A 24632-nucleotide genomic window follows, 5' to 3' on the forward strand; every position below is an offset into this window, starting at 1 on the left:
GAATTAAACCTGTGACCTGTTTTCTGAGTAACATTAAGAATATCTCTATAGATTGTTGCAACCCCGCCGCCACGACCGATCAGACGGGGCTCATGCTTATAACAGTATCCTGGTGGAGTAGACTCATTTAGACCGAAATAATCATTTGGTTTAAGCCAGGTTTCAGTAAGGCAAAGTACATCGAAACTATTATCTGTGACCATTTCATTTACAATAACCGCCTTAGGTGTGAGCGATCTAATGTTTAGAAGACCTAGCTTTAGAAATTGTTTTTGTTCACTGATATTTAGATTTTCTGGTTTAATTACAATAAGATTTTTGCTAGATCCTACACTAGATTTATTGTTTGGCCTCACTAAGCGAGGAATAGACACAGTTTCTATATAATGTTCTACACTACTTATATCAATTAAGTTGGGACAGCAAAGACTGTGATTTGGACTTTGACTTACTAGTCATATGGTGTGTAACGTCTTGGAGATGTTGTCGGACAGAACAGCCGCTCCGATTCTGCTGGGGTGCAGGCCATCAGCACGGTAGAGCCTAGGTCGCTCCCAGAACAGATTCCAATTATTTACAAAGAGCAGTTTCTGTTCATTACACCATGACATTAACCATTCATTTAGAGCAAATAATCTACTGAACCTTTCTTGTCCTAGTCGGTACGTGGGAAGCGGTCCAGACACGATGATAGTTGCTTCAGGCGATGTGCTGCGAACCGTCTCGATCAGGCTTCTGTAGTCCTTCTTCAGAACCTCCGTCTGCCGCAGCCTGATGTCGTTCGTCCCGGCGTGTAGGACCACAGCTCCGACGCGCTCGTCACCGTTCAGGATCTCGGGAATCTGTGCGGCGACATCAAGAACACGAGCACCAGGAAAACAGTGAGTGCGCACCTTACGCTTACCTGAGGTAGCACGGACATGACGGACCATGGAAGTGCCGATGATCACGGCGGCGTCACGTTCCGGCTCGCGAAGAGGGGAGAAGCGGTTCCGGGTGGAGATCTCGAAGACCGGGAGGGGGGGGGAAGTCCTTGGTCTGGTCCTGGCTCGTGTCTTCCGCTGTGGGATCACCCAGGGTCCGTGGTGTTGCCTCGGTGCCGGAGTGAATGAAGGCAGAGATGATCGCGTCCTCCTGGGCAGAGAAACGCACGGAGTAGACGAAGTCGGAGTCAAAAAGTTACTAACCACTGACTTGTGAGCATCGGCGCGTGATGTTTCGAGCGTTGATCGCCGATCTCGCAGCTCGGCTTGCTTCACCAGCAGAACGCGGATCTGTTTCTCCACCGACTCCAGCTCCAATCGTACCGAAACCAGCTCGAATGTGTCCTCACCTGCACTCAGAGGTAACGTTAGACACACATCCGATATGTTCGCCATTATAACAGATGAACAGTAAATTAGTAGTGATACTACCAATATCACTACTAATTTAGGACTGAGATGATGGATATAACACGTATCCTTTCAGTCAAACGGGTGTAAAATGAGAGGGTCGATAGGCGCGAGGCCACGCGTGAAATGCTAGCGGGCTAAAGGCTAGTAGCCGAGATTCGGAAAGTTGGATCTAAGTAGCGATATCAAAGCAATCCGATTGTTTTTTATAAGGAATAGTGTCGAGGATAAGTTCACATGATATAAAAATAGAAAGTGCTTGTTTATAAATGAGTGGTAAAGAAGAAAATCAGCGATTAATGAATCAATTCGACGGAGCTCCAAACACAAACACAGATCGCACGCGCATGCGCATATCATTAGAAGAAGCTAACACAAGTTAAACGAAGTGAAACGAGTTTCGTGATAAAAAGTGAAAATGATCATCTCCTGCTGGGTCAATGAATGTTCAAATCGTGCCGGAGGTTAAGTTAAATTTGGATTTTACAGTATACCCATCATTAGACTTCATGAATGTGAGAAGACTAAGCTTTTTTCAGAACAAGGACGGAGGTTATGGCTGGCGAGGATAAACAGGAAAGAAACTCCCTCAAAACACGCAAGAATTTGCTCAGAGCACTTTGTGTCAGGTGCGTATCTTATAATGTGTTGACAGACGTAATTTACTCAGCACTATCTTGTGTAACGTTAAGCTGGTTCTTGTGAGTTTCATTATTTAGAACTTTCTTACGAGGGGGATCGGTGTCGTCACGTCCGAGGCTCTCGTGGGCAACGCACATGTATTAAATAGATAATAATAGTTCTATGGTGGGTCAAAACAATATTCACAAACAGAGCATTGCTTATGTAAAAAGATCTGCACTGTGAAAGATCTGTGACTTAAATAAAATTTACACCTGAAAAAATCATCTGTTTCCCACCATTTACCAAAACATCCAGTCAAATTCGCAGAAATAACAACAGCGATCCAGGGTGTCTGTGCGGCATTAAAATTCATTTGTTATTTGTTCATTTGTCACTGTGTTAATATGAATAAAAAGCATTAAATGGAGTTCCAGCTGGTTTTAAATCTAAAGTTCTTGAGAAATGTTGGCATTGCTTGTTAATTTTTGCTGCATAATTTCATCAAATATGCAAAACGTCAAAAGCACGTTGAACTGTGGTGCCATTTTATTATTATACAATTATTTGCTCTAAAGTTGTCCCTTGTGTCCAATTTGCATTTGTATATCTACATTTATTCTCATTCCTGTTTGACTGAATGTTTTTCAAATCTTTAGAAATAAATATCACAATTGTTCTGCATTTGAGGCATTAAATGTATAGCCTTTGGGCATTAAAATTGCATTAATTTAGACATGCTGCTACCTGTAGAAACCCTGAAGATCTACACTCAATTATCACATCAACAATATGATTAGGTTACTGTACTATAGATTTAACATATTATTAGGACATGATTTCCTTTGTGCATTCTAAGAAATTTAAACATTTGATTAATGTAGGCAAACCATCAGACCTATTTGACCAAACCAATCCAGATTGGGCACCTTCCCTTAAGTTGGCTGGATGTTTGACACCAAGGAAATCGGAAAGCAGCTTGAAACAAGCCACAGGCTGCAGAGACAGGCACACTGATAATCACAGAATTTTGAATCACTTTTACATATTAAATAGGCAGTCATATCCAGTTATATCTACTGTAAAAATGTCCTAAGTAACATGTTTGTCTTATTAGGTATATAGATTTAAATGTACATAGGTTTATATATAAATGATTCTATTATTTTCTCATTTCTAGATATATACGGGCAGAAAAGAGGAAAGCATCTAAAGCAAAACCTGCTGCTGCAAGTACGCTTTTGGAGCTGCATGCTACCACCATAAGCGATATTGAATTAGAAGATGACACCGATGTTGCTGCAGGACCCAACTGTTCTTTTCTCAAACTTGGGAAAATGGAACCACCAACATGTAAACCAAAACACACAGATGCAGATAATTTTAAACCATTTACACCAGAGGGTTGTTTCATAAAAGAAGCTTAGAAAAGCGGGTATTAAGCTCCAAAACCCGACCTGAATTAACCTAACAAATCAGTTGGGGTTTAAGGCGGTTTCATAAAAGGTAATTCAAGTTCACGCAATCTCACTAATTTGAACCAGGTTTATCTAGTCTAGATAATTGCGCGTGCACGCTATTCTTAAGAAGCCCTGATGGTGGAGCATAGATTCATCAATTTAACATGGCAACTAAAGGGAAGGAGAGAGCAGCGATGTTCACGACAACTGAGCAGCAATTACTTCTCGAATCTTACAAAGAATTTAAACACATGATTACAAAAAAAGGAAATACCGCAGCAATTAATAAAACGAGAGAAAAAGGCTGGCAGGAAATTGCTGATCGTCTCAATGCGTAAGTAGCAATTAATGTAGGCCTACATTACTATATTTTATTAAAGTTAAATTAAATGTTTGTCACAATACATTGTGTAACTTTTACAGCAGCAAATTAAGTGAAGAAAAAAGAACATGGCAGCAGGTGAAAATAAAATATAAAAATATTGTTCAGAATGGTAAGTATTACTCATAAAGGAGCTATGCAAGTACTTAAGCATAACCAGCTTGATGTTACAACTGTCCAGTCTCATGATGTTTAATAATTGCAGCTGCCAAAAAGAAGAGTGAGGTTGCTGGCACTGGGGGAGGGCCACCAACAGCCAACTTTACTCCTGCAGAGGAGCTGGCGTTAGACCTGAATAAAGGGAGGCCTGTCATTGAGGGAATAGAGGGGGGAACAGCATCTGGATCCATTCCATCCAGTATAAGAGATCACTACTTAAAAGGTATTTTGTTTATTTTATTTATTTTTATTCTTCTATTCTATTTTATTTATTTTTATTCCTAACTAAATCTTTTTGTTTTATAGTGATGCCAAATTCTGTGTGCTTTCTGGATCCACCAGATATCATGCTGAACCCTGTGAGTATGACAGTATGAGTTTAAAGCACTGATTTTTCAAGAGGTGATTTATTAAACCAAGTTTAATTAATGGTTTTAGGTTGAAGGCCCATCTACTTTTGAGGAGGATGAGGAGACTGTGTCAGTATGTTCAAGGAGGCCTGAGGTAGGCACAGATTTCCACATTATATATTTAAAAGCCTACCTGTGAGGTGCTAAATTGTGTATTTCCATTTTTGGCAACAGGATGCTGACATCCTTCTAGAGCCCTCTCAGTCTGGGACCACATGTGACCAAGTGAGTATTAAAAAATTACAAAAAAAAGTGCCAAGAGCACTAGATCAAACTGAGAAAACTTAAATGTCTGCTCCTACAAAACCCAGAAGATAAAGGGAGTCTACAAAAGGTATCTCCTGAAACAAATGGAGGCCATAGATACTGAAATTCAATATAAAAAACTCAAGATGAGAAAGTTGGAGCTGGAAATCCAACAGCTTGAGAAAAATGTAAGTAGAACTGCCATATTTAAAACAATGACACATGACCTTTTTGTTTTTTGACCACATTTAATTGTATGTTTTCACCCCCCAAAAGCCAGCTACAACCTAAATAAAATAAAAAATTAAATATGACTTGTGTGTCTGGTAAACTAAGGGGAAAGTGAAAACTTTTAACATTTGGATAGTATTAACCATAATAATTATTGGCATAACTGTCTCTTATAACCCTGCCTATTTCATTGTCATCAAAAATGCCTTCAACGTTCCAGTCTTGCTCTACAACCATCCTTGGTTGCCTCTCTCTCCTCAGACAGGCAATGTTATGTAGCACAACACATGCAACTACAATGTCACATGCCCTTTGTGGAATCACTCTGAGGTAATTCAGGCACTGGAACCTTGACTTGATGAGCCCAAATGCCATCTCTATACGAGCTCTTGTGCGTGCATGGGCAATATTGTAGTTGTGCTGTGCCTCAGTCTGCGTCTCCTGATAGGGAGTCAAGAGATAAGGCAGGCATGCATATCCCTTGTCTCCCAGCAAAACTCCTGAGAACTGACCTGAATAAAAAAAAAAAATTAATAATAATTAAGCACTGAATTTGGTGAATGTATTTTAAAGCTGTAGTTTTTGCTATGTTAAGTGTCTAACATACCTTGTGCCAGTTGGTGGGAAAGAGAAGAGGCCCGAAAGATTCTGGAATCATGCACTGACTGAGCCAGGCCATTTTGCCTCTACATTTGTGATGATGCAATCTGTATCACAAATCATCTAAATAATTAAAAATGTAGGTCACTACATTGGACTTAAATATATATATGTATATATATATATATATATATATATATATATATATATATATATATATATATATATATATAAATACATAGAATTGTTAATGCATTTGCAATAAATAGAACACTGGTGCCCAGCTTATTGTAAAGAACAATCGCTTCTAGCCTACAATATAATCTCAGTGGGACTGTACCTGTACATTGATGCTGTGTAATGATTTCCTATTAACGAAGTCTGCTTCATGCGGACCAGACGGGCGCTTTATGCGCATGTGGGTGCAGTCCAGAGCTCCGATAACATTTGGGAAAGCTACAAAAGTTAAGTTTTTTTTAAGAGCATTAACAGACAATAAATATTTCCATTTTCTATATAGTTCTTATTTGAACTTACCAGCGATTCCATAAAAGGCCTGTTTAATACTGTGAATCGCTCTGTGGCCAGGGAAGGTGATGAACACATTAAGCATTTTTTTTAAAGACAGGTACACAATCCGTACAGAGCGGCAAACCGATGCTTTGCTGATATTCTCTGCATCTCCGACTGTGTACAAAAATGTTCCGCTGGCAAAAAAGCGAAGTGCAATGCACAAAGTCTGTGGGACTGTGAGCGCTTTATTGCGCCGTGTGCTATTTGCGACGTGTGGGCTCAGTAATCTACAAAGATATGTTATCCCTTCCCTCGAGAATCTATACCGCTCATGCAGGTAATTGTCAGAAAAAGCCAGCGGGTCTGCCCTGTCCCTGAAAGTAAGTTCTCTTTGAAATGCCCTGCGTATGATTATCGCTCCCTCATCCACCACCTCATCAATGAAAGGACAAGCCATGACTATGCGTCCTCCTACACATATGGGTGGAGCTCCCTATTTATAGACGTTTAATTGATTCATTACAAAAATCACACCAACTAAACAAATAGGCCTACCTTTACTTTACATTTGTTTCACTTTTTGTATGTTCGAATGTATTACATTTATTTTTAAAGTGCATTTGTTTTCATTGTTGGACTGATAGTGGTTACATGAAATAAAATGGCAGCATGCCAGAGAGTCCGATGTCACATTCCCAGTGGGTCAGTATTAAAACGGTATTCTGGTTAAGCATCATTTCAGGCTTAGCCTGACAGTTAGCCTGCCCTGGACCAGGCTAGTTTCCCAGCATAAGTTTCCAGGGTAACTGAGTTTGAACTATTTTAAGTTTGCTTTATGAAACAGAATTCACAGACAATAAGTCTGACTAACCAAAATAAGCCTGGCTTATTTTCTAATCTTGTTTTATGGAACAACCCTCAGATGTTCAAGGTGAATATCAACGTTTGTTGTCTGAAAACATATCGCTCAAACTACAACTGAAAACATTCAGGATGACACAGGAAGCACTAGCTGATAGACAAGACTTGGTAACATACTACACTGGTTTGCCTTCATTTGATGCCTTAAAGATGATTTACGATGACATTGAGCCAGACTTGCCACCAACAAGGCTTAGTGATCTGGGTAAATTTGAACGATTAGTCATGACACTGTCTCGTATGAAGCTAAACACACCGCTTCAAGATTTGGCTTATCGTTACCAGACTTCAACATCAACAGCCTCCAGAATTTTCCTTGTGTACATTCACGTTCTTTATGTGAGATGAAACACATTATTCGCTGGCCAACACGGGAAGAATTAAGAAAGACCATGCCAATGGAGTTCCGGAAAAACTTTGGGCAGAAAAGGGATAATTGACTGCTTCTAAATACCCATTCAGAGACCGAAGAACCTGATGGCAAGGGCAAAAACATGGTCTGCCTACAAGCACTGCAATACACCCAAGTTCCTGGTTGGGATAACGCCGCAAGGGTCTGTTTCCTTCTTATCCAGTGCATGGGGTGGAAGTGACAAGCACATCACAGAAAACTGTGGATTGCTCAGAAATCTATTGCCTGGAGACCTCATTCTTGCTGACCAGGGTTTTGACATTTCAGACATTGTAGGGTTCTATTGCACTCAAATCAACATTCCTAGTTTCACAAGAGGAAAATCCCAATTGTCACCCCTTGAAGTTGAACAGACACGAAAAATTGCTCATGTACGCCTACATGTAGAACGTGTCATTGGTCTTGTTCGCAACAAATACACCATCCTCCAGAGCAAACTGCCAATTGACATCTTGATGACCGAAAATGAAGAACTTCCTGTTGTCGACAAAATTGCATGTGTTGCATGTTGTCTGTCAAATTCATGTGTTTCTGTTGTTCCTTTCAGTTAAGAGGTTAAACATCTGAAACTGGAAAGCTCAGTGCAACAAGATATGTCTTGTATAAACTATTTGTCTAAGTGTTTAAAAAGACTGAATATTGTTATCCATGCATATTGTAAAACCCTTTATTTTTGCAACTTTAAATAAATATTAATTTCTGCTAATCCTGGTTTTAGTGCCATATTTCAATTCAATTTCAATTTTTGTGCAGCCCAGTAGCACAAAAAGTTATCTCACAGGACTTAACAGAGTTCAAACCAGAAAACAAAGAACAAACGGTGAAACAAGGAGCAAATGTACTGTCCAAGATGTAATGTCCAAATGTAATTTCAAACCAAATGAATTTAAATGTAATGTCCAAACTTTCTATCAAACAAGATGAAATATACATATATACAAATAAATTGTTTCTGAAGAGCATCCACTCTGATATTCCAAAAAAATTAATACTACACAATCCTCTTCAATTTCTCTGGCAATGAGGTTTCCCATGACTTCTGGCAACACCACTTTCAAATAATAGTCCTCTGCTTTACTTATTATTTCCTGGAAAACATCAGGATCAGGGGTGATCCTCTGAATGCTCATTTCATGTGGCGTCCAAATGACAAAATCACCATAGTCAGTTTCTGCCACGGGTAGCTGGGTCTGAACTTGATAAAAATATCTGTCATTTATCTTCAAAGTGCCATCCTCATTCAGAAAAGGGCAACTGAGATTCATTAAGTGTGCTTTCTCTGGCATTATATGGACATTTTATTTCTAAAATGCCTTTACCACAGCAAATACACTCCTGGATGCCGTCAGGAGTGGCACCAATATAAGGGTAGTTCTTGTTAATCCAAAGTCCAGATTTACATAGACTAAAGTTGTGATGTTTTTCTTTGGCATACTTCTCAAAGTCGTTATAAGCCTCGTCTTCATGACTTTTTCCCCAAGCAGTGGCTACTGATGAGAAGTGACTTTTTTCACAGATTGCCGCAACTGTTGAGGGAGCTGGCTGTTGGCAGTTACCGCTGATGACTAGCTTCATATTGCTAGCAGTGATTCTTCCATACCTCAGCGCATGCCACTCCTTGCTTTTACGTTGAGGCCGGGTTAGTTCCTCAGTGCTTTTCACTTGCTGATCAGTTACTGCCAGCTTAGTAAATACGGATGGTGCTTCAGCCAATGTTTGACCTAAACAAAGAACATTTTCATTGAGTTCAAGAACTTATTTGGGTTAATTAAAACAAATGGGTGTATATAATGTCATTGGTATATTATATGCATGATGTACAAGTTACTTGTTGTACATGGACTGATATGCAGATTCTAATAATATTCTTCAGTAGGGGTGGAACGGTACACAGAAGTCACGGTTTGGTTCATACCTCGGTTCAGACATCACGATTCGGTACGAGTTCGGTACAATGGAGGGAAAAGCAAAACAAAAATGCAGAAGGCAAATTCTTTTTTATTGTGCATGTCTCAGGCTGTACCACCAAAGGAAAATAAATGTCTTGAGCCTTGTATTTTTTAAATAAGTTTTATTAAAAAGGTAAAGGCATAGAACGAGTTTATTTGTAGTGCATTGACAATAGTTTTATATAATTAGTTGTTAGAATATCTTTGTCCTTCAGCATACAATATAACAGGCTATATACAATCTTTATTCTAGCCAGCACAACTGCCACCTCTGTACATTCATTCTTTTCCAGTTGTGTCAGCTAAACATCTGGTATTCATTAATGGAGGATGGAATAGCCCCCTCCTCTGAATGTTCGTTTTTTCTATACATTGTGTGTTTGAAAAGCTTCTAGGATCCCTGGGATCTGTTGGAAATCTAACAGGATACTGCCCATATAAAGAAAGCTGTTATATAATGTCTATATGATATCTATGATGTAATGTGTAGTTTTATTGGATAGATTTGGTATTAATCCATTTTAGACTAACAATATATACCATAAAGAAAGGATATTGGGTTGAGCTTCTACTCCAGCCGGCGCCGGTGCATTGTATTATCTATTCATAATAAAAGACCAAGATTTGGGGCACTTTACGTTTGGACCATTTCATTTCCATTTCTAACATTAGTTTAATTAATTTAATAAAAAGACAAAAAGACCTTGAGATATGTTTGGTAATTGTACCTGAATGCATTTAAAATTAATTTGCTATATTTTAGGTCAATATATTTGTTTTCCTTAAACTAATTAACACTAACTTTATTCTCATCTTAATTATAAATAATTTATTTCTGTATAAAATAATACTACCATTAAAACCATTAAAAACAAAAATTTTAATCAATGTAGAATGTGTAACCTAAAAATAAACAGATTAGTCCTCTGTTTGAGGTGTGTGTGTGACAATGCATATTTGAGGTCTTACCCATCATATTTGCACTCTATATATATACACATTATGAAGACAGACTTCACTGCCAGTTCACTTCACTGTCACTAACTCGTCCAAAGTCGCAGGTCCTATCTTGGCATGTTTAAAAAATAGACAATGCATATTTGAGGTCTACCTATCATATTTGAAGTCTACCTATATATATATAGTATATATAGTATATGTATATATATATATATATACATATATTAAGCAATGAAGACAGACTTCACTGCCAGTTCACTTCACTGTTCACACACACACACACACACACACACACACATATCCATTGAGTCCCCTGTTGGTAAGGTAGAAATTGCACAGAGTTTCAGGTCCCCTCTTGGCCGGTTTTTAAAAAAAATTTAAAATGGATATTTAAAGTTATATTATGAAAAAAGGCCGTAAAAGAAAATTTTGTATGTAATTTTTCTTTCTTCAAAATGACCAGAAACAGTTGTCCCCTCTTGGCCAGTGTAGAGCGATAGTCCCCTGTTAGTATTATAGACGTGTATGTGTGTGTGTGTGTGTGTGAGAGAGAGAGAGAGAGATTTTGGTTGGGTGACAGTTGTAGTTTACAGTTTGACAAAAGCACAATGTTGTTTTTTTATTGCGAGTGTACACAAATATAAGTTAACACTTTGCAGTTTGAATGTCCTGTATGAACAAAATGACGAGGTATTAAAAACATACAAAAACAACATTGTTTCCACTGTTCGATCGTGCCCGCGCCTCTCTCTCTCTCACAAACTCACTCACTCACTCACTCACTCTCTCTCTCACACACGCACGCACACACACACACACACACACACACACACACACACACACACACACACACACACACACACACACACACACACACACACACACACACACACACACACACACACACACACACACACACACACACTCCAGCATTTCAATCTCAGATTATGTCCCTAAAGAACCCGCGTATAAAGTAGATCCGCATTACAATAATTAATTTGCACACAAGTTTTATTTATCTTTATATTCATGCACCGAACCATGACGCCCGTACCGTTTCGGTTCAATACGAATTGATGTACCGTTTCACCCCTTTTCTTCAGTGTACAAATGAGTAAATGCATATTACAGAAAGCACCGGTGACTGTTTTAAGGGGAACATAAGAATTAACTTGTGCAGGCTATGGCTTTTTAGTAGACAGATAGACTCGCATCATGATATACCTTCGCTATGATGACTACTTTTCCATTGATTGCACTTGAGCAAACGACACCAACCCAACCCTCGGCAAACTGATTGTACGCCTCCAGTGATTTCCAGTCTCGGAATTGCTCACATGTGTAAAAACTCCTAGCCAATACCAGATAATGGTACACATGAAAATACTGAATCTGAGGCAAAGCTGCATAATCAGTGCTCAGTGCTTCCTTCGTTAGCGAAGTGAATGAAATTTTCGCATTGTACCTCTCTCTGTCTCGTGGTAATAGAGTCTCTTTATAATCTCTTTCACTTTGTCTCTTCATTATTTTCGTAACATTATAAACAGAAAGAAATATTCGAAATTTGAAAACAACATTCTCTGGTAAAACTCTGTGAACCTTCTTTGATAAAACTTTGTAAACACAGCAGCTTATGCCATCAAAGATGGCGTCTCCGGGGAGGTCACGTGACATTAATTGGCCTGTGGGAACTATGTATAGACTGAAAGAGGAGGGAGTTAGCTAGTTAAGTAAAGTAAAAAGTTAAGAATAAGCTAAATGCGGCAGTGGTTGGGACAGAGTTCTTGTCACAGTGTCTGGTTTGTGTTCCCCGGGTGTCCACTAGAGGTCTCTTCCCCATACTGTCACCATTCACTCTGGAACTGCATCCCCCACAATCCTTGTCTGTACCAATCACTGTTCATTGCACTCAGCTGTTCCCCGTCATCATTGTACCCAGCTGTTACCTGTTATTTCATTGTTAATTCTTTGTTTTATACCCTGTCTGTGTCACTGGCTGCGTTCCAAACCGCATACTTCCCTACTATATAGTATGGGAAAAAGAGTAGGCGAGCAAAAAAGTACGTTCGAATCCTCAGTATTCATAAAAGTGTAGGCGAGAATTACCTGGTTGACGTACTAATTATCGCGAGATTTGGACGATAGTGCGTTCCAATATGCCTACTTTCCTACTATATAGTAGGCGAAAACAGTACGTGAAAGAAGCAGTACGTTCGAAACATTAGTATTCCTAAAAGAGTAGGCGAGAAGTTCCCGGATGATCTCCTGCTTTCGGCCAGACATTTGAGTGCTTTTCAGCTTGTACTCATCTATCCCAGGAGGCCACGCGAGAAGATACGATATAAAAAAGAACAAGAAGAAGTAGATATTTCATACTCAAACATGACGGAAAGGGTGGACGAGAGTGTTTTCAAATGTGAGTATTACAAATACAAACCAAATCGCATGTGTTGAACTAACTTTCTGTACAGTAAATTGTTGAACTGTTGAAGGTGCAAAGACGCTATATAATATGGTAAATTTGTGATTTTGCCGTAAATCACATTTTATTGGATAGAGGAGCTCCATAAGGACACATACGTCTTTAAACTGTATTTGCATACATTTTAAACCGTATACATCTGAAATACCATTACTAAATATTTATTCAAAATCTGGCAAGATTACTACGTGTAACTGATATGAAATAGACATCTGAGTGACGTGTGTGTACTATTGTTTAGGAGAATTCACTGTTGTTAACACTGTTTTTATTAGTTTAATGCATTTTACATAAAGTAACTAAACATAAGTAATCTATTTCATTTATCCATTAGTACTGTTGAAAAATTGTTGAACATTTATGATGGATAAAAAGCTATTTATTAGCAACAACCTCAACATGTAAATGTAGTATTGAGCTCATAAATCACAGAGGTAACGTGAGTCTTGTCTGGATGTTACAGGGACGGATGAGCACACGCGGCTGCTTATCCGGTGGAGAGTGGCTCATGAAGCGCTCTTCACCGGAAAGCGTAATGCTGCCATCAAAGGCTTTGAGTGAGTATACAGAAATATTTAAAAATCAATTGAATACTTTAATTGCCCTACATTTCAATTATTGTATTTTCAAACAGAGATATAACTTTTTCATTCTTGATTTCTCTCTTGCTGCAGATCTTTTGTGGAGGAGCAGAGCCTGCAAGGCAGGGTGACGGCGGCGTTTGTTAAAAAAAAATGGGAAAACCTGAAACAAAAATACAAAGTAAGATCATTTTGTTACTTCTAATACATAAATTAAATGATTAAATATTGTGCTGTTAAAATGACTGCTTTTGTATCATGCTTGTGCATTTTTGCAGGATCTGAAATGTCCGCAGACGGGGGTGAGCACTGAGGATGGAGAGCCCACAGCAGCATCCTTGAAGTGGTACACTGCCATGGATGAGGCAATTGGGGGCAGACCCTCCATCTCTCCTCCTGCCCTCGTTGCCTCATGTGGGCCGGATGCTGCTGTGGTCTCTTCATCCTCAGTGAGGCCAGAGCCAGCAAGACCTAGGAAAAGGGCTATAGATGTGGAGGAGCTGATCCGGGACATGGTGGAGCGAGAAGAGGAGAGATAGCGGAAGGCAGCTGAGAGGGAGGAGAGGCTGTGGAGAGAAATGGAGGAGAAGGAGGACAGAAGAGAACGGGAGAGACGAGAGAGAGAGGAAAGACAAGAAAGAGAAGTAAGAGAAAGAGAAGAGAGATGGCACCGGGAGGCAGTCGAGAGAGAGGAAAGGAGAGAAAGAGAAACCAACGAAAGGGATGAAAGGTTCCTTTCTGTTCTTCAGATGCTCGCCAAAAAATAAATTATTTGACAAAAAACATCTTCTGATCTTTTGCACATTTGGGTTGATGTGAATTAAATTTGTGAATAAAAATGGGAATCTATATATAGATACGGTACTGATATATATATACACACAGTACTGTGCAACAACTACAAATGGTGGCCTAAGAATTTTGTACAATAATATGTATATAAAACGTCTCGGTTACGTATGTAACCCTCGTTCCCTGAGGGTTCCATCCTTAACTTGAAATAAGTTGCGGGAGCTAGCACGGGAAACACACTGCTGTTCCGCGAGACCCGCACAGTGGATATTGGAAAACACTGGGAAAGCGTTCCCTCAAGAGAGGAGGGAACGCTGCGGAAGCCCCAGCCTGACGGAGGAAGGCCAGGAATACACATATGTACTAGCCCGAAGGAATAGTGAAACATATGGCAGTCCCTGAGATAGTCCCAATCCAAGGGAAGTGGGAGCGTACTCAACAGGGACGACGAACGAGTCCGTCAAGGGGAAGACACGGCTGAACTGCACGTGGCCTCATGGGTCACAAATAGAAACCACTGGAGCACCCAGTCTACTAGCAGCTCCTTACTATAGGTAGCAGACCTGGTGCCGGGCGGTCCGCCACGCCCAGCACCGGAGGGGTGAAGGAGGAACTCACGAGGCTCACCAACGTAGGGCGCCATACGGAGCAAAGAACGCACGTATCCGCTGTTTGAGGCGGAGTGGCGCAGCAAGCCGACACAACCTATTCCCTCGACCCACTGGCCGTATCCAGAACTCTGGAGGAAACATGTTCCACACGAAGGCTATAGAACCTAGTGAACGTGTTAGGTGTCGCCCAGCCCGCAGCTCTACAGATGTCTGTCAGCGAGGCGCTTTGAGCCAAAGCCCAGGAAGCGGCAACACCTCTAGTGGAGTGAGCGCGCAACCTGGGAGGACAAGGCTCACCCAGAGACTCATATGCTCGGGTGATAGCATCCACTAACCAGTGGGCTAACCTCTGCTTGGAGACGGCCTTCCCCTTCTGCTGGCCTCCGTAACAGACAAAGAGCTGATCTGAGGTTCTAAAGCTTTGCGTTCTGTCAATATAAACCCGCAGGGCACGGACGGGACAGAGAAAAGCCAGGGCTGGGTCTGCCTCCTCCTCGGGCAGCGCTTGCAGGTTCACTACCTGGTCCACGAAGGGAGGGGTAGGAACCTTGGGCATATATCCGAGCCGGGGTCTCAACACAACGTGAGAAAGGCCCGGCCCAAACTCTAGGCACGATTCGTCGACCGAAAAGCCTGCAGCTCCCCGACCCTCTTGAAAGAGGCCAATGCCAACAGGAGCGCTGTCTTAATGGACAGGATATTATCTCTACCATCAGCAAAGGCTCAAAGGGAGGACTTTGAAGAGCTCTAAGTACCAGAGCAAGGTCCCAAGAGGGTACAGAGTGCGAAACACGAGGTGGATTTAACCTCCTGGCACCCTTAAGGAATCTGATGACCAGGTCGTGCGTCCCTAGGGACTTACCTTCCACTGCATCCTGATGCGCAGCTATTGCTGCGACATACACTTTGAGGGTGGAGGGGGACAGCCTCCGCTCCAACCCATCCTGCAGGAAGGAAAGCACGACAACGATCGGGCAAGTCCGGGGGTCCTCCTGCCGGGAGGAACACCAATCGACGAACAGGTTCCACTTCAACGCATAGAGGCGCCACGTAGAGGGGGCTCTAGCGGAAGTGATGGTGTCTACCACTGCCTCTGGTAGACCACCTAGAACCTCCGCGTCCCGTCCAGAGACCAGACATGGAGTTTCCAGAGGTCTGGACGCGGGTGCCATAGAGTGCCCCGTCTCTGAGGAAGAAGGTCCTTCCTCAAAGGAATCGGCCAGGGAGGGGCTGTCGCGAGGAGCATGAGTTGGGTGAACCAAGTCCTGGTGGGCCAATATGGCGCCACAAGAAGGACCTGCTCCTCGTCCTCCCAGACCTTGCACAGAGTCTGTGCAAGAAGGCTCACTGGGGGAAACGCATACTTGCGCAGGTCCCGGGGCCAGCTGTGAGCCAGGGCGTCCGTGCCGAGGGTCCCCTCGGACAGGGAGTGAAACCACTGGCAATGGGTCGTGTCCGGAGAGGCAAACAGGTCTACCTGTGCGACTCCGAAGACACTCCAAATCAGCTGGACCGACTGGGGATGGAGTCGCCACTCTCCTGGCAGGGGAGGTAGCCGTGAAAGCTCGTCTGCCACACGGTTGAGGTCCCCTGCAATGTGAATGGCACGAAGCGACCTCAGATGCTTCTGACTCCATAGGAGGAGGTGGGAGGCGAGTCGCGACAAACGACGGGAGCGTAGACCACCTTGATGGTTGATGTACGCAACGGTCGCAGTGCTGTCCGTACGGACCAGTACGTGCTTGTGTCTGAGAACCCCTCTGAGGCGACGCAAGGCTAAGCGTACTGCTTGCAACTCTAGGCAGTTGATATGCCAATGCAGTTGAGGCCCCGTCCACAGACCTGAAACTGCATGCCCGTTGTACGTGGCCCCCCACCCGGTGGCAGAGGCATCTGTGAAAACCACAGCATGCCTGGAAACCTGGACTAAGGGCACTCAGGCCCGTAGAAACACAGGATCCGACCACGGGGAAAAGGTTTGGCGGCAGTGCAGGGTCACTTTGACCCGGAACATGCTCCTGTGCCACGCCCACCTCCGGACTCGATCATGAAGCCAGTGCTGAAGCGGTCTCATATGTAACAGGCCGAGCGGCGTTACTGCGGCTGTCATATGCCCCAGGAGCCTCTGAAATTGCTTCAGTGGAACGCTGTCCTGCCTCGAAAAGACCTGAGGCAGGTGAGCACTGACTGGACGCGTTCCTCTGTAAGGTGCGCAGTCCGGGCGACTGAGTCCAGCTCCATACCGAGATAAGAGATCCTCTGCACAGGGAAAAGTTTGCTCTTGTCCCAGTTGACCTGAAGCACCAACCGGCTGAGGTGCCGAAGCACCATGTCCCTGTGATCGCACAATACATCTCGCGAGTGAGCTAAAATGAGCCAGTCGTCGAGGTAGTTGAGGATGCGAACTTCTTGTTCACTCATGGGAACAATGGCCGCCTCCGCGACTTTCGTGAAGACGCGGGGTGACAGGGCCAGCCCGAAGGGTAGGACCTTGTACTGATACGATCGACCGTCGAAAGCAAACCGAAGAAAAGGTCTGTGTCGAGGGAGAATCGAGACGTGAAAGTACGCATTCTTCAGGTCAATCGCTGCAAACCAATCCTGGGGACGGATGCATTCGAAAATGCGCTTCTGCGTAAGCATTTTGAACGGGAGTTTGTGCAGGGCCCGATTCAAAATACGCAGGTCCAGGATTGGCCGTAACCCACCGCCTTTCTTGGGTACAATGAAGTAAGGGCTGTAAAACCCAGACCTCATCTCGGCAGGAGGGACCGGCTCGATCGCGTCCTTCGCCAGCAGGACATCGATCTCTTTCCTAAAGACAGGGGCATCCACCGACCGCACACGGGTGAAGTGGACGCCCCTGAACCTGGGAGGCCGGCGTGCAAACTAAATTGCATAGCCGAACCGGACGGTGCGGATGAGCCATCGGGACGGACCCGGAAGCGCTCTAGCCAGGCTTCCAGATAGTATCGCAATGAACCCACCCGAACCACCGGCGTACCCGCGGAGGGGCAGCGAGGTGGAAGACAGGGACCCGGCTCTGGTGGCGTTGTAGCGACCGAGAGCGGGGGTCTGGGTGCGCCTGACACCAAGCTGCTTCCACCGAGGGGCAGACGGCAGAGAAGGCCCGTGGGCGTTCTGCTGCGGACTGCCCGGTGGCGAGGGGAGGGGGAGAGACGAGGAACGAGGCCCTGACTCCTCGTATGCTGGTCTCTGCGCCTCCGGGCCCAACTGCAGACCGGAGCGACGCAGCCGAGGCTGCGTCACTGCTATCTGGAAGCTGGGGAGAGGGGAACGGGAGTGGTGCAGCTCGGGGGCGGCATGCACTGCCATTCTGACCCTCTCGGACGGAGGAAACTGGTCTTATTATACTGCCAGTCTCGACCGTGAGGGGAACGAGGGACGAGGCCCGGGGGCATCGAGTCCTGGTTTCCCCTCACCCAGCGAGAGACGAGAGTGAGAAGGCCGTAGCCCTCACTGCCATCTGAGCGCTGGGGCCCGTGAACGACTCAGAGGAAGTGGACTGCTCAAACTTTGGGTACCGCTGATACAGCGGCGGAACAGAAAAGAAAAATTCTCCACCCGGCCCTCCCCCGGGGGAAGGAGTGGTGATGACACGCACTCCCAGAGAGCAGATCGTCACACACTCTGGGTCGCTCATCTCAGGGTTGCTTCCCTTCGCTGGGGGAAACAAACTCTGAGCGGGCTGGTTTTGAGGCGCTTCTGGACCACCAGTGTGGACATCGTCTAACCGAGGGCCAGCGCTGTGACTAATCACGGTCAGTCACTAAGCACAGCTCAACCCCGAGTTAGAACTACGCACGTGCAGTGGTAGTGAGAGAGGAAAAACTTTTGCAGATTTAGGCATGTTTGGCTTGCCATATTGGCACCAAAAATGCTTGCATGCTGCCAAAATTCTTCACACACATCCAGGCACTTTAGAACAGCCCAGGGAAGTGTGGCTGTTAAGTCTGAATCTTCAGCATGAGAACACACCATTATAGTAGGAACTCAGCATCATTTCAGAGTATAACAGCCCTCTCTCCGATGTAGCTATCGACATCTGTCCTCCCTGGGGCCCCGAATGAAATGCTTGGTCCCTCATGAGAAGGACCAGATTCTCATCCGAAAGCTTCGACGGCACACGGCACGCTGAGCGGCTCAACCTTTACGAGAAAGGGGAGGCGAACAACGTGCCGACGTGGTCATGCACTCCTGAGAGAACATGAACCACCCACGAACGCAGTCTCAACACACTGATTAGGCATGTGAAACCGTGATCGTGGCCGTCAACCAGGCATGCAAGATAGTGAACGTGGCCATCGCTTCGATGACACACGGCACGCTGGGCGCTCAAGCCTTCAGGCAGGGCGAACAACGTGCCGACGTGGTCATGCTCTCATAAGAAAGCATAAACCACCCACGAACACAGTCTCAGCATGTTTGCGATGCGCTAGAGGAGTGAGTGGTTCGTGCTCACTGAAACCCTCAGATCACCAATGTTATTCACCAAAGTAGCCCTCCTCTGGTGCACCAGAAGAGAAACTAGATCGGGAAATAAGCAAAGGGACTCACCTCATAGAGGCACGCGAGTCTTGATCTTGGCCGCGCATCTTGAGCGCCGAATGACGCGCGCTGGGTTGCCGTGACAACCCGCGCTGTCAGCCGGCGCTCGACGGCACACGGCACGCTGAGCGGCTCAAGCCTTTACGAGAAAGGGGAGACGAACAACGTGCCGACGTGGTCATGCACTCCTGAGAGAACATGAACCACCCACGAACGTAGTCTCACACACTGATTAGGCATGTGAAACAATGAACGTGGCCGTCAAATAAGGACAGGAAACGATCGCATCCAGAAACACACGAGTGAAACGTCATCCTGAAAAGGACGCGATCTTCACTCGTGTTGCTCTTTCAGGAAGAAAGTACTCTCTCTATCGTGCTGAAGCACACAGGGACCCAACGCGGCAACACAGCGGGGAAACTGCAAGCCCGCTGTGCGCACTCAACCGTTTACCAGCTGTGAAAACAGCTTTTGAATCAACAGCATATAGACGCAGCCAGCAGACAGGAAACCGCGCGGTCGCTGAAACGCCATCTCACCAACACAGAGAGATCCCCTCCCGAAACAGCAGACTCGTAGCCGTAAGAAAAATACAATCTTAAAGCTCACTCACTCAGAGAGGACACAATCGGTCGGCTCCGAAGCTAAAAGCATTGCGCAATGTTTACTTCCGCCTTTTATACCCGCGCTGGTAGGCGGGTCGCGGAATGCAAATCTTGCATGCCAATTTTCATTGGCTCGTTTTAATTCACTCGAAGGCAATTGGTCTCCCTAGCGTGATCCCAATTCGTCAGGGAACTCCCCCGACGACACGTCGGAGTTCCCAGGACGAAAGGGAACAAACTATTTCTAGGCATTCACAGTACATTATAGACTTCTAGAAATTTAGTGATACTTTAAGATTGTAATCAAATTCATAAATTAAATATTTATGAAACGTTGATTAATAATTAGTGAATGTATGGTGTAATGTAAGAAGAAAAAACACTTTAAAACACTGGTTTTACTGGAGTGTATTATATGACTTTTAAAGGTTTACAGAGTTCATGCAAGGATCTTAAAGGCAGGTCATGGAGGGTTAAGTTCCAGCACACCTGTCAGTAAATTTCAAGTAGTCAGTTATTAATTGGTTTAAATTGATTCAGGGGTGTATAATTAGGGTTGGAAAAACTCTGCTGGATAATAGCCCTCCATGACCAAAGCTGAACTTGAGACTGTTTACACAAATTACACACAGTAAAATAGTGACTAAAGGGTTACTTAACCCAAGCAAATAAATCATAATAGTAATAATTCAATAGTCATTATTTACTCGCCTTGATGTTGTTTGATCCCTCTGTTTTTTGTTTTCCTGAACACAAAAGGTGATTTTGGTCAGGTTTGTACTGTTTGGTTTAATACAATATCACTCAATGGACTTTCAGAAGCGTCATTAAATAATGCCAGGAAGCTTCTGAAAGTTGGGCTCCATTGACTGATATTGTATGAAACCAGCAGAACAAACTTGACAAAAATTCCCTTTTGTATTTAAACAATAAAAAACATTAAATTAGTAAATAGTAAACCGTAAACAATTGCTGTATTTATATGTTGAGGTGAACTAACCCTTTAACCCACCAAATATAAATTGTAGTAAATTTATGTATGCATTTTGCATTATAGTAATTCCTTGACAAACTAAGCAGCTTTGACCGTTTATGCCCATGACTGGTTCAAAAAATGCTTTACAAATATCAATCACATTTATGCATTTGACATATTTTTTATCGAAAGTGATTAACTCCATTTATTTACAGGGACAATGACCCTGGACAAACCTGGAGTAAAGAGCCTTGCTGATTGACCAGCAATCTTCTTCTAACCAGTTCATTGGTTTATCCCTCTACACTACAAAAGGTTTTAAAGCTCTAACAAATATTTGCATGTAATTGTAAACCTATAAAATGACATTTGTCAAGAAACTGAATGCTGACAACATGAATTTTAAAACATTTTTATCTTTCTTAATGTTTTAAAGGTAGTCATGCTCATGGAGAGCCGGCACAGGGATGTTTGGAGCAGACACTGCAGCAGCCAGATTGTCCCGCACTTGTTCTCCCACTCTTGCTTCAAGGTTGTGGGGATCAGGGGGGCCGTCATCATGGTCTTCCTCATCCTCTGGCTCAACGATGTCCCCATTGGCTAGAGCGAGATTGTGAAGCACAGCGCAGCACGCAACAATCTCAGGCACGAAGGCAGGGCTCACCTCCAAGGCCTTGAAGAAAATGCAGCGCCAGCGTGTCTTCAGCATCCCAAAAGCTCTCTCCACGATGTTGCGGGCACGGGAGTGCTTGCTGTTGAAACGCGCCTGCACAGGGTTCTGCACCGGCTCTCTGTACGGGGTGATGAGGCAGATGGGTGCACTCAGGCAAGGATAGCCTCCATCCCCGAGGATGCACTTGCCTGCAGGTGGATAAAGGCCGCCAGCATACACTGGACTGTTCCTCAGCACCCTGGCATCGTGCACAGACCCAGGATACCCCACAAACACATCAAGGAATTTCCCCCGGTGATCAGTGATGGCCTGGAGTTGGATGGAGTGAAACAGCTTTCTGTTGAAGTAGCAGTGGGAGTTATTTGCTGGAGGTTTGATACGGATATGACAGCCGTCTATTGCACCAACTGCTCTGCTGAAAGCTGGTGAGCCAGACAGCTGTGCAAATCCTGCTCCCACTGCCTCCAGGTCATCTCCGGTCGGAAAGCAGATCACCCTCCTCAAAATTCCCATGATGGCCTTGCTCACTCTGTGCACAATGTTATACAAAGAGGTCTTTGGGATGTCGAAGGCCTGCGACACCACCCTGTAGGATGCTGCATGGGCCAGCCAGTGCAGGAACACAAGGACCTCAATCTCCCGTTCCCATCCATGGTCCGATTCCAGTCTGACTGCAGCAATCAGGGACCTGATGGACGGCAGAGACAGGCGAAGGTGGGCACGGTGGTCAGCTGCTTCATCAAGATAAAGCCGCAGAATGGGAACCGCTCTATTGAGATGGCAGTATGATGTGGGGTTCACCGCCTGTAAATACATCATAGTTTGTTAGAACAAAAAGCTTGAATTAAGCAATGTTTCATATGGTATTGACTTGTATATGTATTTCTTTATAGTGATATGATATCTTTTATTCATTCATTTATTTTTATTCATGTTTCATATTAAATATTTATTCATGTTTCAATAAAATATTAATTTCATTAATTCTTGCATTAATCATTGCTTGAAGGAAATTGTATGTATTCACATCAGCTGCATTTGTCTAGTGTGTATCCATACATCTATGTCATATGACAATACAACAGTTTGCTTGTTTTACCAAAATATATCATTTTAATTAAGAAAATGTTAAATAATTAAGTTGGTCAGCATTTGTCATTATTGAGCATAAGTGTTGGGGTGGGCTAGTAATGCAATTCATTCTGGGGTAATCTTAATTTTTTAAGTAGTAATACTTGCTTTGTTTGAGTATAAAATCATCAGTCTTCTCCAAAGGCGAGATCTCCGAGCAGCAGCCCGACGTCTCCTTTGTCCACACATTCGTCTAGCTATTACAGACATGCCAACCATTTCAGACGCTGATGAAAACAGTTCTAGTTAGGTTGTACTGATGCAGTGAGATGTCGGTGCACCTGTTGCTCATAACTTTTAAATTGTTGCGCTTGTGATAACGTCATAGGTCACATGATAACGTCAACATGGCGTATGATGTCCGGATCGCATTCATACTCAACGAGATTTGGCTATGAAGTACCTACTCTTTTCGCGCTCGTTGAGTAAGTACTCATTGAAATTAAGTACCTACTCATTGAGTATGCGGTTTGGAACGCAGCCAGTGTTTGTCATGGAGTCCTTGTTTGATGTCCGTGCACTTCCATGTTTCCATGCCTGTACTGTTTCGTGTTTTCTGGACTGCCTTTGTTGGATTTTGACCTTTTGCCTGACTTGGATTATGATTACGGATTACCCCAATAAATTGCTATTGGATCTTACATTTCCTGTGTGTGTGTCCGTGACAGAAGGACTCCATCATTTATAGATCCAGCATTATGGGGTTTCGTATCCTTTCCCCCAACACGGAGAAGGAGAGGAGGGGACGAGTCAAGAATTTGATGACACTACGTCAGCAGGGCCAGACGGTGGGTTGTCTGGCTCAGACATTTTTGACTCTTTCAGGAGGCATGGGATATATAATAATGCAGCTTTGAAAGACCTTTTTAATTGCTGCCTTGATGATCCCTTGCCAGCCTGGGAAATGAGGGGACTGGAGATACTGGACTTTGACGGCTTTGTCGGATATCTTCATTCCCGCAGCAGGTGGGATATATCAGTTGGGCTTAGATTTCCAGAAGGAGTGGCCGACTCGTTGCCGGTGTCACCAGACAAGATGGCTCCCACACTGGAGCTTCCTACCGCCATTCCACCGCCTCACCCTTCACAGCTGGTTCCGGTGGTCCCTAAACGGAGGAGGAAAAGGAGGATTTCCTCCGTGACTGTTCTGGTGGTCCCGAGTCCGGTGGCCCCAGTTCCGGTGGTCCCGAGTCCGGTGGCCCCAGTTCCGGTGGTCCCGAGTCCGGTGGTCCTAGTTCCGGTGGTCCCGAGTCCGGTGGTCCGGAGACGGAGGAGGAGGAGAAAGGTCTCCTCAATGACTTGTCTGGTGTCTCCTAACCCAGAGACCATTCCAGAGGTGACTGCCATCCCTGACGCGCCGACCAAGCGTCTCGCCCTGACGGCGCCACCCAAGCGTCTCGCCCTGACGGCGCCACCCAAGCGTCTCGCCCTGACGGCGCCACCCAAGCGTCTCGCCCTGACGGCGCCACCCAAGCATCTCGCCCTGACGGCGCCACCCAAGCGTCTCGCCCTGACGGCGCCACGCAAACGTCATGCCCTGATGGCGTCACCCAGACGCCTCGCCTTGCCGGATCCGCTCAAGCTGCTCACCAACGCTCTCCCAGAGCCTTCACCGCTGGTCCCGTCCAGCCCAGAGCCTTCACCGCTGGTCCCGTCCAGCCCAGAGCCTTCACCGCTGGTCCCGTCCAGCCCAGAGCCTTCACCGCTGGTCCCGTCCAGCCCAGAGCCTTCACCGCTGGTCCCGCCCAGCCCAGAGCCTTCACCGCTGGTCCCGTCCAGCCCAGAGCCTTCACCGCTGGTCCCGTCCAACACAGAGCCTTCACCGCTGGTCCCGTCCAGCCCAGAGACTTCACCGCTGGTCCCGTCCAGCCCAGAGTCTTCACCGCCCTGGCCGCCCGAGGGGTCTTGGCCGCCCGAGGGGTCTTGGCCGCCCGAGGGGTCTTGGCCGCCCGAG

At 44.7% G+C, this 24632-nt stretch overlaps 2 protein-coding genes across 4 annotated transcripts; both read left to right on the forward strand.

The window, feature by feature from the left end:
• Window positions 1-3539: 3539 nt before the first annotated feature.
• Window positions 3540-7908, forward strand: LOC143742392 (uncharacterized). The gene is made up of 7 exons (XM_077235249.1): window positions 3540-3809; window positions 3899-3969; window positions 4063-4239; window positions 4323-4375; window positions 4455-4520; window positions 4601-4651; window positions 7897-7908. The coding sequence occupies exons 1-7, from the start codon at window positions 3640-3642 to the stop codon at window positions 7906-7908; spliced, it is 600 nt and encodes a 199-aa protein (XP_077091364.1). The 5' UTR covers window positions 3540-3639.
• A 4632-nt stretch (window positions 7909-12540) lies between these two features.
• Window positions 12541-22531, forward strand: LOC143742521 (uncharacterized). 3 transcript variants are annotated; one of them, XR_013205442.1, is made up of 6 exons: window positions 12541-12674; window positions 13204-13297; window positions 13415-13502; window positions 13600-13965; window positions 21090-21189; window positions 21311-22531. XR_013205442.1 is itself a non-coding variant. In XM_077235407.1 (4 exons), exons 1-4 carry the CDS (start codon window positions 12641-12643, stop codon window positions 13858-13860), a joined length of 477 nt encoding a protein of 158 aa, XP_077091522.1. In that variant the 5' UTR covers window positions 12541-12640; the 3' UTR covers window positions 13861-14018. The 3 variants fall into 3 exon arrangements, 1 of the variants encoding a protein (XP_077091522.1); XR_013205443.1 differs by lacking the exon at window positions 21090-21189 and having other exon boundaries at window positions 22140-22531; XM_077235407.1 differs by lacking the exons at window positions 21090-21189; window positions 21311-22531 and having other exon boundaries at window positions 13600-14018.
• The last annotated feature ends 2101 nt before the right edge of the window (window positions 22532-24632 follow it).

This window comes from Siphateles boraxobius, unplaced genomic scaffold (assembly GCF_051911475.1).
Source record: "Siphateles boraxobius isolate OS27281-9 unplaced genomic scaffold, OSU_SipBor_1 19, whole genome shotgun sequence".
Taxonomy (NCBI): domain Eukaryota; kingdom Metazoa; phylum Chordata; class Actinopteri; order Cypriniformes; family Leuciscidae; genus Siphateles; species Siphateles boraxobius.